The sequence below is a fragment of the Petaurus breviceps genome, unplaced genomic scaffold (genome assembly GCF_028583685.1).
Source record: "Petaurus breviceps papuanus isolate PSGF00001 unplaced genomic scaffold, PetGlider_PUasm1.0 118, whole genome shotgun sequence".
Taxonomy (NCBI): domain Eukaryota; kingdom Metazoa; phylum Chordata; class Mammalia; order Diprotodontia; family Petauridae; genus Petaurus; species Petaurus breviceps.
Window position 1 is genome coordinate 24,375,177 of NW_027185616.1, and position 15,104 is coordinate 24,390,280.

At 40.6% G+C, this 15,104-nt stretch overlaps 1 protein-coding gene across 5 annotated transcripts; it reads right to left on the reverse strand.

The window, feature by feature from the left end:
• Positions 1-1,117: 1,117 nt before the first annotated feature.
• ZFAND5 (zinc finger AN1-type containing 5) lies at positions 1,118-14,038 on the reverse strand. 5 transcript variants are annotated; one of them, XM_069087131.1, is made up of 7 exons: positions 12,912-13,081; positions 10,031-10,145; positions 9,014-9,173; positions 8,153-8,264; positions 7,056-7,159; positions 3,078-3,203; positions 1,118-2,092 (listed from the first exon to the last, which is right to left on the reverse strand). In XM_069087131.1, the coding sequence occupies exons 3-7, from the start codon at positions 9,162-9,164 to the stop codon at positions 1,944-1,946; spliced, it is 642 nt and encodes a 213-aa protein (XP_068943232.1). In that variant the 5' UTR covers positions 9,165-9,173; positions 10,031-10,145; positions 12,912-13,081; the 3' UTR covers positions 1,118-1,943. The 5 variants fall into 5 exon arrangements, with proteins under 5 accessions (XP_068943232.1, XP_068943249.1, XP_068943217.1 ...); XM_069087148.1 differs by lacking the exons at positions 10,031-10,145; positions 12,912-13,081 and adding an exon at positions 14,021-14,038; XM_069087116.1 differs by lacking the exons at positions 10,031-10,145; positions 12,912-13,081 and adding an exon at positions 13,438-13,565.
• Positions 14,039-15,104: the final 1,066 nt, after the last annotated feature.

Consider the following 15,104-nt stretch of genomic DNA (forward strand, 5'->3'; position numbering starts at 1 on the left):
GTGTCTTGCCATGACAAATCCCAAAGGAGAGGAAAGAACAATAACCATATATAGACTAAATTGAGAGTGAGGCAAAAGTTATGGATCTTCACAGATTTCCTTTTTTTTTTTTTTTTTAAAGCTGCAAATAATGGTCTGTCCCCTAGACACCCTATGTCGGCATACTGATTGATGAAAGTCCAAGTTTTAAAAATTATATTAGGGTCCCTCCTCAGGGATCGAGATGAAAAAAAGAAGTGACATCACAGCTATACTGAGCCTATATACACAGCTAAAAAAGGTATGAAGAAATGAATGAATGCCTTATATAATACAGATATTGGTCAATTTCTTTCCCCTTTAAGGCTTCTAATTCTGAAAGTAACCCAAGGCTAAGAAGCCAATGAATGAGTGGAAATAATTCCCTCTGTACATGATTTTTATTATTTACATAATACAATATAGCATAAATGCTGAGAAGCATGATTATGTGCAATACATAAATATGAACTATCTGTACACATTGCATATCTAACTCCAAACTAAAGCACATAAAATTTAAGCCAAAAACCTGATGCCTTAAGAGAGAAATAAAAACTAGGACCGAACACTGCAATTAAAAAAAAAGTCAAACGTAGCGCCTTGTGTGCATACTTAACTATTTACAAACGAAAACAGGCATTACCACAACACTAGTCTAAACTGTACTCGCTTATACGTAAAAAAACCAAACCCACGAGTTTCATACATCACAAAAACCCTTTCCATTGTAACACAGAAGTGATATTACCAGACAAGCATCAGTGAAGTACACTGCCTTTTCTAGAGTTGTTATTGTACAATGCTGTAGATAATGCAGCCCATGCAATACACCCAAGAACTACAGTCCTACACCCAAAGTACAATTAAAATGATAAAAGCAGCCCTCTGAGAGTGGTTCTCGGCACCACTTAAGCCATGTTGGTTATGGGGTTTTTTTTTTCCATGCAGAAGGGTGCAATTACATTGAAAACTGAAGTTTTGAAAAAGCTTAAAACAACCTTTCTGGAACCAAAAACACATTCAACAGAAGATATACACAAGAAATCAAAACTGTTCAAATACCTTTTGCAAAATAAGATTCATCAGATGCACGTAATTGGATTAAAGCTGCTGTATGTAAAACCATGTAGCGTTTATTTCTTCTTGTAAACAAACAAAAAAAAAACCTTACTACAGTATTGTGCTACACAACATTTTTAGCTACACAAGAGTAAAGCAGACAAATCTTCTGGTGCAGGTCAGCACGCTGTTTCAGAGACAGAATCAAATCTTTTAGTCAGTTGGATTTACTCCCATATAACTTGTTTCAATGTTTTTACCCGTTGAGTCAGAATGAATGTCTTACTTTCACAGCATTTAGTAGACCATGGCTTATATATGGCACCAAAAATATTCGTTTCACTGAAAGGTCTGATCCTTTATATATAGCTTACTTTCTGCTTCAAAAGAATGAGTTGTAGAAATTAACAGGGCAAAGTTTAACTATGGTAAAAGTAGACTGCCAGTCTTTTTCTGGTGTACCATTTTTTTTTATACAGGCACATAACACTAGCCAAAGATATACCTTGATTACATTCCCAAAAGGCAGATATGCTGCAAACATGCAGGTTTTACATATTTGGCACATGTGAACTAAATAATCTTGTCTCCAATATCTGTGCATTTCAATTTATGGTGCAGGTTATCATCCAATTTTATTCAGAGGGAGGGCATATACATTTATAGGGCTGTATCTATCCAATTCTGCCTGTAACAAACACCCAAACATCCTAAAATATCAATTATAAGACAGACAAGTTTAAAGTAAAACTCTGGAGAACATCAAAGGAAAATGCCATGCATCTGCTCTTTAATGTTTTCCTACGATATATTAAAATAAAAACAAAAACAAAATTCAGTCTCTTCACAAGTAGTAATTTAGTTTATATTCTCTGGATTTTTTCAGCCACAACAACTGGATTCTCTTTCCTGATTTTTGCTGCAGCTTCTGCTTTATAATCATAGGGGCAGTTGTGCTTGTCAGAATAACGGTGAAGTCCACAAAACAAATTTCCACACCGGCAGTCAAACCCTGTACAAAAGAGGAAACGGAGTCACTTGGGAATTTAGCTCTAAAGAACTGTAATTTATAGATGTTTAGTCACCACAGAAGAACTGAAGTTCAACACCTCTACAAGAGAGGAAAAATGCTGCAAGTCTTCTGCATTTCAGCAATACATCACGTTTCCATCCTATGTACTTGTCATGTCAAAATTTTTTAGGGTATATAGAAATAACATTAAATTTTGTAAAAAAAAAAAAACAAACTTATTTTCCTTTGGGCAACAGTACTTACATCTATATAGTTCTTAAAAATGATTTTAAAAATTTTATTATTTCTAATCTCTATTTTATACACGAGGAAACAAGTTCAATGTTCATGATTACATTGTAAGTATCAGATGGTGGACTATAAGCAGACTTCCTGACTCCCAAAGTCCTATAATGCCATACATACAGGTTAAAAATATTCCCTTGTCTACACAAAGGCGAACCTTCAAAACAAGCCCTTTTTAGCATTCAGAGTACTACCAAGTGTGGGTGGAAAGAGACCATGGTTAAAGAACATTCTGCCTACCAAAAAAATATTATAAATTAGCCCCTAGATTGTTATTGTATACTAGAAAATTGAGATTTGCCAGGAGAGTCTTCTTTACCATTATGGGGAGACTGTGAACAAAGGGAAGAGAACAAAATGGGGAAAATTAATTTTAAGATACATGAATAAAGTTTTTATTATTAGTTGTGCCATAGTTGAATATGGCAAATAGGGCACATTTCAGCTATACAGCTGAAAAAAAAGTATCTAGGAGATGATATATCCCTTCCTGCAGCTCAATTTACCTTTTAAGGTAAAAAATAGCTATTGGTTCAAGTTTTTAAAGAGAAATCTTGATTGGTGGCAGAATTTTTCCATAATTGGTTTTAAATTTAACATTATGCCAGTCCCTCTAACTAGTATTGAACATTGGTGGTCTGTCTCTCAGACATACTTAATTTTAAGGGAGTTACAATACCTGTAAGGCCAACTTTCTTCCTGCACATGAAACATCTGTTCTTCTTTGGTTTAGGCAATTCTGGAGCTTTTTCTTCACTTCGAGAAGTACTAGGTTGAGAAACTGATGGACTTGGCTGAGTGACAACTGGAGAATAAAGCCAAGAATTGGAAATTTGACAAGAGTTAACTGGCTGACAGCTTTGTGAAATAACTGGATCATATTTCCTTCAAATGATTCCTCAAGGATTCTCATCATCCTACCCTCCTTCTTACAGCAGCGCTGCTAAAATACTCTCAAAAATAGCTTTCACCAACATTTCTTAGTAGAACCCTAAGATTCTTAAAAGACACAATGCTACCTATTTTCACACAAGCAGATTTAGAGTTTGCAAAAGAACATGAATTCATATGGTATAGACCAACATATCTTCTATGTCATAACAATTTTTTTGTTCTTTTTGGAGATGGGGAAGGCAAGGCAACTGGGGTTAGGTGACTTGCCCAAGGTCATACAGCTAGTTAAAGTGTTGAGTGTCTGAGGCTGGATTTGAATTCAGGTTCTCCTGATTCCAGGGCTGGTGCTCTATTCACTGTGCCACCTAGCTGCCCCTATAGTATCAATTTTCTAAACAGGATGACAAAAAGCAACAAAACCCAAATAAACTGTAAGGAAGAACCAATTTAACCAGAACATAATTTTTTTTCATCTGAATGAAAAAAAGCATCAATTTTTCAAAATCAGCAGGCATTGGTATAAATCAATTACAAAATAAAATTGAAAAACCAAATGAATCCCAAACTATCTCAACACTAGAAGAGTGTTTTTTAAGAGTTCAAAGTGTTCGATGTCACTCATATGTACCCTGTGCTCACCAAACGGAGAAAACCTAAGAGTCAAAATTTCTCTTCTGCCCAATCATATTTTTTGAAAAATCTTAAATGACAGAAGTAATTCCAAACACACAAGCAATATTTATAAAATGAATGTTTTTAGGATTATGGAAACAAGACATATTATTTATATCTAAAAAGAGAGTCAGGTGTTTCACTATCAAGTTTTATTCCTCTGCAAACATAATTTTAAACAGGTGCCAAATAAAAGATATAACCAGTAAATTATGCCCCAAATTTCCAATATCAGTCACATGAGGACCCTAAATAACCCTTAGGAGCATTATTTACAAAAATTAAAACATTCTTCATTTGAGTCCCAAGGTAAGATAAACCAACTTTTCAAATGTGTTATAACTAGTAGCCTAATTTACTAGGCAATACAGTAAGTCTCATAACCTTACTTGTTTGATCCATATGCATTTTGCTTAAAGGTTTATAAATATCAATGCTTTCAGCATTAGAATGTAAACTTTGGGTTCAGAGGCATTGATAACTTGCAAGGGTTTTGTGGAACAACTTTTTTAAGGGTCATTTATCAAATATTATAATCAAAGAGTAATGAAACTATAAAAAAGTCTAAAATAATTTTCATACTGGAACTCTCCTTGGTAAAAAAAAAAAAAACAACAAATCTCTTGCTAAAATTGGTACAGCTATTAGAGTAAAAGAAACAAAACAATTCCTCTGTGTGTGTTTATACACATACTTTTAAAAATCACCTGGGAGGGGAGGCTGGGTGGAGCAGTGAGTAAAGCGCCGGCCCTGGAGTGGGAAGGACCTCAGTTCAGTTTTGTCCTCAGATACTTAACACCAACACACACACACACACACACACACACACACACACACACACAAAACAAAAAACACATACCACTTAACCCCGGGAAAATTAATTAACCCCAAATTCCCCCCAAAAAAGAAAAAAAAAAAAAAAAAAAATCAGCTGGGAAGTATTATAAAATAATTTACTTAGTGGAATCCAAGAAGTTAAGGAGGGCTCAGATGTCTATTCAATATTACAGCTGAAGGGAACCTTCAGAAATAATTTAGCCCAATCTCTTTTTAAGAGGAAGTGGCTTTCCTAAGTTCAAAATAATTATGAACTAAGCAGATGAGAGAAACTTAAATCCTCTGTGAGGTACTCTCTTTCCATTAAACTGCCAGACAAACAATGCACCATTAGAAGGGCAAAAGGAATGGAGGGGGTGATGTTGGTGGGAAGGAAGTCTGGGAGATTCAGACAGTTCTGTAAAAGGAGGAAACTGATTTTTTTCAACATATACAAAAACTATGTCTGGCTGAAAGCAAAATCGAGAATTTCCTGGGTTAAGAACTCTGTAAATATCAACTACCATCTTGGTCACACGGTTATTAATAAGTAAATAGCTAAACAGAGCTTCGTTAATTTTCACCTAAGCCACTTTCCTGTTAATTAAGTTGCATACTGTTTATATTTGCAATTTGTAAGAAAATTATAGGATGACCGAATGGCCCATATATAGAACACACAGACCACCCTGTGTTTTCCCAGCATAGCTGTTCAGACAATCTCTCTTCAGATGTTAGAACAAATGCATAAGGTTACTATCCTATGAATCTGAAATGCTTTTGTATAGTCTAATTTCCATAAGGAGGTAGTATATAGCTATATCCCGTTTTATGGCTTGGAAGCATACTTCTGACATACCCTTAAGAACTATTTGCAAAAATTAAAAAATAAAAATAAAATTAAAAAAAAAAAAAGAACTACTTGCACTCATCACTCATCATCACTTCATTTTTACTGATGTGTTCATTAGGTCATCCTGAGAATATAAGGACTGTATTCTCATCCTTTCCAAACCTATTCCCTCATTACCTAAAAGTCTAGCAGACAGTGAAGATAAATTGTAAAACAGAACATCTTCATTTACATTTTAACAACCAAAGAGGCTTTTTTCAGTCCAGCCTAATAAAGCCTCATTAAAGAAAACAAGACCACTACTGAGTTTGCCATACAACTATTGAAATACATATATTTTTTGACAGTTCTCTGTCACCTCTTCCCCAAGTAGGCCTTACATTTGATTTCTTGCTTGGTTGGATTCCTCAAAATAGGATTATTTCTCTGAGGTTTGCTTTTTTAAAGTATCTTAGCAGTATATCTGAATATATTTCTTCCAGCTAATGTTAAATAATATCTTATAGCATACTACCTATCCATGAAGTATCTTCTTTAGTGCTTTTAGCGTCTTTACTGAATGAAATGTTTCTCTGAAAAATTTAGATTCTACTGTTTCTTTATAGAAAAAAATGTTTAAAATTAACATTTATTTTTCAAATAGTAAGCCTCACTCTGTGCCTGGGCAAGGGGACAAAGGAAGAGTTAAGTAAAAAACGAGTATCAGTCACATGAGGACCCCCCAAAATATTTTTCCAAGTTCCTAGAATTGCTCCAGCTGGGCCTGCTTTAGAAGAATAGGCAAGTACTACTTTGAAATTAGCAGCATATACTTACATACACAAAGCTGAATTCCTTTAAAAGATTATTCTAAAGCAAGTTAAATGGCTACCATGAGAGACATGTTTGTATTAATTAGTTTAGGAATTTCCTTTTCCTCAGACATTACAGTGGCAATCAGGAAGAGCTAGTTTGAATTATCACAATTTCTAAATTAGGAGCATCTTGAATTTAAAGTTTTACTACGGCATATACAGAAAAAAATTAACTGATTTACCACATACTGTGTCTCCTGTGTGGGAAGATTCACAAATAACTTTACAGCTGTGTTAAGAAACTGAGCAGCTGTTCAGTCACTTCACAAGCTAACAGCAACTTATTAATACCTTAACCAAAGGAGTCACTGGAGGACCTAATTATCATCAAAATCAGTACATGTAGAGGTTTTTTTTTTTGGTAAAGAATGACTTTAAAGATCTCAAACTGTCCCTTCACATCTGCCAGAAGTTCCATATTACTCAATGCTTTGTTACACAAAAAGTGTACTGTTTCACAATCAGAACTTATCAGTGGAAGGAATATGCCTCTTGAAAATATCTTCTGTTCAACAGAACTCTGAGGACCCCCCATGATAAACCCTTTGTTAAGCAATTAAAAGCATACCTGGCTCTGATGCCTCTGTTTTCGGTGTGGTTACTTTGTCCTCTCTTGAAATGCTCATTTCTGTCATTTGCTGTGTTACAGGCAAAGCGGCCACAGGCACATTTCTATTTTGAGTTCAGTAAAATAAAAATTTTTAAAGGCATTAATAGCTCAACATTTTAAATGTGTATTTTCAAAATATTTTAGCTTCTTGGTACTATTTTTAAACTTATACATTTACAAGGACACATGCAGATGACGAATACTTTGTCCTCACAGCAGCTTTAACTTTTAAAATACTTTTACAATCCAGTCTTCATTTTCATACTAGTCTTTCTTAAGAGAAAAGGACAGTTCTTATATAAACTAGGCATTTAATATTTTATCAAATGGATTTATCTGTAATCTTTGGCTAACAGAGTCAACTCTTTTCCTTTAAAATAAACGAACTACCAACTGTGTGTATGTGTGTATGCACAAGTAACCACAACCGTACTTCAAAAGTTCAAGACCTTCTACAGTCAAACTCTCTACCACAGCACTTTGGCTAGCTTTGTCCTCTCATTCTAATGTATTTAGTCTTTTCACTCTTTGTATTTAAGTCTTTTCCTGACTGCTAATCTTGAAGTTCCTTGAGGGCAGGAATTATGTCTTGTTCATTTCTTAAATGCACAGTTCTTGGAATGGTGCTTCCTGTTATCCTGAGTTGAACCAAAGGTCAACACTATAATGGTAGTTGACAAGGTTACAAAATATCATTACATTACAAAATACACACTCCCAAAATTTGTCTATTTCATTAAATAATTCAAGTGCATTACTTGTTGATTTTGTGCCCTCCTCTGACATTTAAAATGTACAAAGGCTCTGTTTAATTCTAATTCCAAAGGAACAAAAATTTACTATTTAGTGGAGCATCTTGAGTGTTTTCTTGGCAGAAGTTGTGCTGGAATGCTTATATTTTCATGCCAACATCTACTACATATCCCTTGATATGCAATGCTTGTAGAGCTTGATACATTTAAAGTATTCTCTTATCAGGAAAAAGGACTATGGCACAGCTTTACTTATTCATCTTTTGTAAAGTAACACAAAATAACCTGAAAACAAAATCTCACCTTGATTTTTCAGATGTGCTGCCAGCAGCACCTTCACAGTTGTTTAAACTAGCTTCTGCTCTTTGAACTGATGCAGAGTCTGAGGTAGGACTGTTGGAGCCACTAGCTGATCCTATAAAACAAAAACAGGAACAGCAGATTGGGAGACACTTCTTAAAAAATTCAGGAGGGAGAAATTTTCCAGCCTACAAGATGTCGAAAGATGCCAAGGGCCACCTTGGCATAGCCACCAGAGGAGCAGAATGTTGCAGGAGGGCCTTCCTGTTCAGGCACAAGCTGGGCTAGATGACTTCTGAGATTCCTTACAACTCTTGAGATTTCTAAGAATTAGTCTACTATCAAGTAACCTTAAAGATATTTCCATGTTAATAAACAAGCACAAAAAGCCTTAGGGATGTTGATCTTCTAAGCACCTTTACTATGCTGGCAGAACCCTCTACTTATTCCTAGGGTGATGGCTCAAACAAAAGACAAAGTTAAAATATAAACATATCCAAGGCATCTTGAAGCATGTAGCAAATTCTCAAATATAAAAATGAGAAACTACATTATCATGCAGCTTTCTCTGCTTTCCCCCAAGCAAGATCCTTGAGAGCAGGGCCTATTTTTTTTTTTTGTCTTTGTCTTTATCTCCAGCACCTGGCACAATGCCCTGCGCTGGTAGGTGCTTCACACAAGCTTGAAGTATTGAGGTACTGAGTATTTTCACAAGTATTTTGCTGTTGCCTTTTGTTCAAAAATTTCTCCCCTCAGGTTCCAGTAGATTTCAGTATCAGTTCTCAGCTTCGGCTGACATAACTTGGTTCTAGAGTTCTTTCGCCACTTCTTCAAATAATATGATTTTCCTTGGCAAAAACTTACCCATTGGGCTCATTCTGCCACTATTCTGCTGCCGCTGAAGATGTTCTTTGTAGCAAACTGAACACATGCCATTTGTCCTAGGATTTCCATAAAAGCCACATCCTGTGCTACACAGCATGGGCCCTGGGGTCTGGTTTGTCTCCTGAGCCATTTTTCTGGGCTGTAAATAAAACCAGAAAAAAAAAATGCATTAGAAGTTGGCATATCACCAAAATCAATCATTGACTTGGTATGGTATCAGTATCTTTGCTTTTTCTAGAAACAAATGACATCAGCATTCTTAACAGAAGCAGTAATTATTCATAATGAGTTTTAGTAGAACAGAAAAAGTTTTTTATCCTTTTTCTGAACCCAAAGCATATTGAAAAATTCTAAAACCACAATATTCACCTTTCCCTCATCATTAAACATTAATTTCCATCCTATCACTTCTCATCAATAACCAATTTTTTCAGAAAGGGAAACACAGTAATGTGATTTTTCACAACCTTTGAGATTTGCTATTATTTACTGTCATTCTATTTTGTTCCTTTACAGGAGTAATTTCATAAAGAACATTTAAATGTTCTACTCAGTACATCATTTGGATGAGTAAAAGGAAAAAAACCCTAACATAATGGTTTCACAGGAAATCTCAAATGGGCCTTCTTTTAAAGCTTGAAAGGTGTTTCTAAAGTTGCCGATGGAGTTCAAACAAGGCTGTGTTTGTAATCTGACCCAGCCTGTTAACTGGCAACAACATACTGGCAGATCCTTAAGTATCTCTAGGTCAGCTACTTCTTGTGAAATCCCTCCCTGTACTCTTCACTTGAAGAAAATTAGTTCTCCAAGCACATAAAAGATAATGTCTATTGTTAATTTTGCTCGCGGAATTTTCAGTTTACTCAGCCAAGGACCTAAACTATTGTGACAAAATGTAGTGGGAATGCTCCAACATCCCACTTCTAGCAAGTAACACAACTTTGCTGCTTGTGGGAACAGGGACACAGAAAAGTTATGGCAATATAAATACCTCACCTTCACTAGTGGTTAATCTCTGATGCAAGGTTACTAGACAGAACTCGATATAGCAACCAAATCCTTCTGTTTCCAAGGGCACCGTTATAATTGGCACTCAGTGTAATCAACTGATCTGCCACAAATTGAAGAATTAAGTTCATTAGCTCGTCCTGTGGGTAAGAATTCCCTGTTCTTAGAAAAAAGTGATCTGTAAAATTTTTTTTAAAATGGAAACTTGAAGGTTTTTCAGGTCATTCTAAAATATTAGTATGATTGCCTGTAGCAAATAATTTTAAAGGCTTATGGAAGATTTTAAAATCTGTAATCAAACCAATAACTGAGAAACTTATCAGAGATGTAAACATTTTTGGATAAGTATACCCAAAAGGGCTGTAAGTATAAGACATAACTGAAGGAAACCTTCAAAAGACCAAATACTACAAAATGTGCTTTGGCAATTTTAAAAGCAATTATTGCAATACTTTGTTTTTAGAACTATATTCTATTGCATCCTTAATATAATAAAAATTGGGAGGGTTAATATTAAATAGAATTCTGAATTCAATAAGCCTTTAACTGTCTACAATGTACAAGCTTGCCGTTAGTGCTTAAATACAGATAATAGGAAAAATAGCCTCTTGTAAAAGGAGATTCTATTTTAGGGAATGGGAGAAGTTACAAATAAGTAAACAGAAGATAACTTTAGGAACATTAACTAGGGGGAGACAGAAGAAACACTTCCCCCAGGATGCACCTAAAATCTCCTAAGAAGTAGGAGATTAAAATGGAATAAATATTACAGGTTTTGGGGTCAGTCTATACAAAGGCACTTGGGCAGAAATGTATCTCAAGTTTAATATGAATTCAGTAAAAACCTGGGTAAGGGAAAGTGACTGAAAACACCACATGTATTCATCCAGCTGACCTGTGCCCAGATTTGACTTCTCTAATTTAGTTAGTTGCCTGTCCCTTTAAATAGGAGTTGGGGAAATTTAGCTTACTCATTTTAGAGATGGATACTGTAAACATATTTCATCATCACTTGATTATTCAGAAAACCTGCTTAAAGTATTTAAAAATTTTTCTAAAATTACTACCGAAAATACTCTTCAGTGATTTATACAAATTAAAATATAATGGCCTACCAAGTCTGAAGAACTAATCTCTGTATTTCTTTACAGAAAGTCAAGCCCTTAATTTCAAAAGTTACTAATTCTCCAATGACTAAAATTATGCTAGTTCATTACTCTTGTAGTAGGTCCAAATATCATTTGACAACACCTCTAAAAGTAAGCAATAAAAAGAAAAAAAAACCCACTGGTGGACACCATATAGCTCAAAGCCACAACTTGATTAATGTTTTAATAATCCCAAATTTGGAAATTAAATATGGGTTAGAGTTCTTTAAAGTGTTTTGGGGCCCACACAACAACAAAATATGCCAAGTTAGCAGACCAAAATTCGCCACCTACTTTAACATACACTGTACTAAGCATACACTTGGGAGATGTGCTAGACGGATAAGGCACTAGAAGTCGGCACCCTCTAACCTGCCTTCCATCTCACTGTTTCCCTGGAACGCCAGCTTTAAATGCCATCACGTGTGCTCTGCGAGCTTTAGGACTTCTCCAAGCTCAGATCACATGGGTGGGCACATTAGCTTCCGCCTGTCACAAGGCTGCAATGTGACAGGCTGAGCTGGAGGCTCTCACACACAACCTCGTCAACAGGGGCCTCTGAAATCAGCTTCTATTTATATCCCAGAGCCTGCCAACTGCTACAAGACCTATGGAACTCCTACCACTGCTGTAATGGGAAAATGCAAAATCCCATTAACACTGCTCCAGTTTCCTTTATGCAAGGAAAGGGGACAATCTGAAATCCCGCATAAAAGATACAGCGTCGTGAATCAGGCATTTTAGAGTGCCCCAGACATTTCAGCATGATGAGGAACAGCTGAGAGGGCCATCCAATTGAGGAGGGCTAACTGGCAATTCTGCCCAAACTTCTGGGGGTGGGGAGACCTGTTTACCACTAGATTATCAAATAATCATTTGGTAAAGAATGCCTTTGTTTAGGACTGAAACAGTAATTTATTCGGCTGCATTTCTCAGTGATTCATTTTAAAGCTGCAACAATCCTGGAAAAGTTACCCCCATAGGGGAAATTCCCCTTTCACCTCATCTCATAGATATAAGTATCGAAATCTTCACACCCCCTATTTAAAGTAAGGGTACCTTTATGGAAATGCAGTTCTTTGGGTTAACAATAAACTTTAATTTGTTGAGAAATTCGCTTTAAAACCAGCATATTTCTAAACTCAGTTTAAATTAACCAGCAGTATTTCCCCAAACTTAGGGATTCAAAAGGGTATTTTTTGGAGGGGGGAAGCCCTTAGAGTAACCTGAGTGAAGGATACACAGTATTTAGGTCAGAGAGACCCAGTTTCAAACCGAATAATCTCCTCTTCACAAACCAAAGTCAAGGAAGGCCCACACTGGGAAGAGAATCGTGGACAGCCAGCCTCCAAGCCTGTCTAAAGACGCACGCTTTGTTTTGACCTCCTATTTCTGGAAAGATTTGTTCCCAGCCTTGTAAAGGAAACGGCTTAAAAAGGATCTCACGTTCACGACCTACAACCGGAGTGACCTAGAACAAAAGGGAAAGCCCGAGGCTCCTTCCCCGCCAGGGACAAAAGAGGGAGGGGTGGTACGGACCCGGGGACAGCGACATCCCCCCCCCCCAAAGTCTGGGGGCGGAGGGAAGAGACTCGCCCTGGGTGCAACAAAGCGGAGCGCACGGAAGCCCGCTCACAGACAGGGCCGTGCCTACCAGCCTGCAAAAGCACTGAGTCATGCAGAAGCGCCCCTCGGGCCTGGACCCTCCCCACGCCCCGAACCTGGACCCGCCAGGGTGCCGAGGGGCAGCGGCGGGGGCAGCCCCAGTCCCGCTCCCCTTTGTTTCTTCCTCCCTTTCTTTCCTCGCCCAGGGCCGCCGCCGCTTCCGGACAGATTTCCAAGGGGGTGGGGGCGGCGAGGCCGCCGCATCGGGGCGGGCTAAAGGAGAGGTGGCCCGGGAAGACGGGCCCCGGCCACGACAGAATGACGCCGCCGCCGCCGCCTTTGTGCTTCCTCCCTCCTCCTCCTCCTCCTCCTCCCCAGGCCCCGCGCAGGTGGGCCTCCGCCCCTCCGGGCCCGGACCGGCTCGCGCCCAGCACGTTCGCCCCTAGGCCCGGGCTCCTCGAGCTCGCCCCAGGGAGCGATCCCTATCCAGACGGGCCCCGGGCGTCCTCGCCCCCATTAAGAAAGGCCTCCAGCACTTTCTGGGGGGCCGCGTATCTCCCATCCCCCTCCCCCTCCCTCGGAGGCAGAGCCAGTCCAAAGCACGGCGGGGGTGCGCCGAGACCGCGTCCGCTCCTCACTTACCCGGGGGCTCCGGGAGGCTCTGAGGGCTGCCGAGAGGCCGGCCGGGAGAGGGAGGGTGCGCGGCGGCCCCCGGGCCGGGAGAGGCGCGTGCGGCCGGGCCGGGCTTAGCTCGCGCCCGGCAGCGGGAGCACAGGCGGGCGCCTCCTCCTCCACAGCGCCCGGGTGCCGTTGGCTGCCCCGGAACTGGGCGCGCGAGCCAGAGGCAAGCCGGAGGCCCGAGCTCCCTCCTTTGTTCCGGCGGCGCGGAGCGTGGCCGAGACTCGCCGAGGGGCTCGGGAAAGGGGAGGAGGGAGTGGGAGGGGGCCGAGCGCTGCAAGAGGCGGAGGGAAGAGGCGGCGACGACGACGCCGGGGTCAGGCCGGGCGTCCAGCGGGCGCTTCCGTCTCCTCCCTCCTGCTGCGGCCGAGCTGGTCGCGCCCCCCCGCGCCGAGGCTGCCACCGGCGAGCCGGGCGCACGGACAGCCCCGCCGCGGCGCGCCTTCTGCCGTCCGGGCCCCGAGTCTCCAGGCGGCGGCGGCGGGGGCGAGTCGTGTGCTCCGCAGCAGCAGCCGGAGCCAGAGGCAGCAGCGAACACGTCCCTCACCCTCCGCGGAGGCGGCGGTTAAAGCTCCTGCTGCCGCAGCTGCCGCCGCCGCCGCTGCTCGGGCCTCGAGGACGCGGACGAAGATGACGTAGGCTTCTGGCTCCGCCCCCCGGGCTCCCCGGCGCAGGACCGAGGAGGAGGCGGCGGCGGGGGGTGGGGAGGCGAAGCGCCCGAGCTGCGGGGGCCACCACCCTGAGGGTGGGACCGCGAGAGGACGCCAGGCTATTTTTAACTGACTAACGCCCCCACCGTCCCATTAAAGCTCCCTTTCCCCCCTCCCCGATCCTAGAAGTTCTCACGCTTTGTCTCCAGCCGAGGGAGACGGTGTTTTTTTTTTTTTTTGGTCTCAGTTAAGTTTGGAGAGAATCGCCCACAAAAGGCTCTCATCAAGTCAGGCTTCCTCTCCCGGTGCCACCTGGAGGTGTCATTGACACCCTTTACCAACGGGAAATCCGAGCCCGGAGAGCTTGAAGTGACTCGCCCAAGGTCGTGCAGTGGTTATGCTGCGTCAGGAAACGCTCTCGGAGCCCTGGGCTGCCTAGTCCTTTGGCCTTAAAGTAGCATTTCTGTTCTGGACAGACTGTTACGGCCAACTTTTGGAAACCCCTAGAAATCGACTCTTCCAGCAAAGCAATCGTGAACTGGGAGAAAGTACTTAATGTTCCATGAAAGGAATGTTTGAGTAAGGAACACACGCAAAAAAAAAAAAAAAAAAAGGGCCGGGGGGAGGCGGAGAAAGCAGCCAGAGCAGATGGAAACTGACTAGGGCAAAGACTCACAGGGACATTGAAATGTCACAAAGTATCAAGTTGTGGAAAAGTCAGGAATGACCAGAGAGGCAACTAGCTCAATCCCACCTCGCTAAAAAATAGCTGACGAAAAGTAAGTAATAGCTACAATGTATCTAATAAGTAAAGGCCTAGCAAACTTACTAGTTCCCTTTTTGTCTTTCATTTGGTTGTGGGGCTAGGGGAGTTGTAGACGTAGAAGTGTGGGGGCGGCTAGGTGGCGCAGGAGGACCTGAGTTCAAATGCTCACACACACACACACACACACACACACACACACACACACACACACACAC

Bases quoted from the DNA above. Each gene is read 5' to 3' on its own strand.
- ZFAND5 (XM_069087148.1), bottom strand. From the start codon at position 9,164: ATGGCTCAGGAGACAAACCAGACCCCAGGGCCCATGCTGTGTAGCACA. The intron at 8,265-9,013 runs GTAAGTTTTTGC...TTTGTTTTATAG, and splicing joins TGGCAGAATGAGCCCAATGG to GATCAGCTAGTGGCTCCAAC. The intron at 3,204-7,055 runs GTATGCTTTTAA...TTTATTCTCCAG, and splicing joins AACAGAGGCATCAGAGCCAG to TTGTCACTCAGCCAAGTCCA.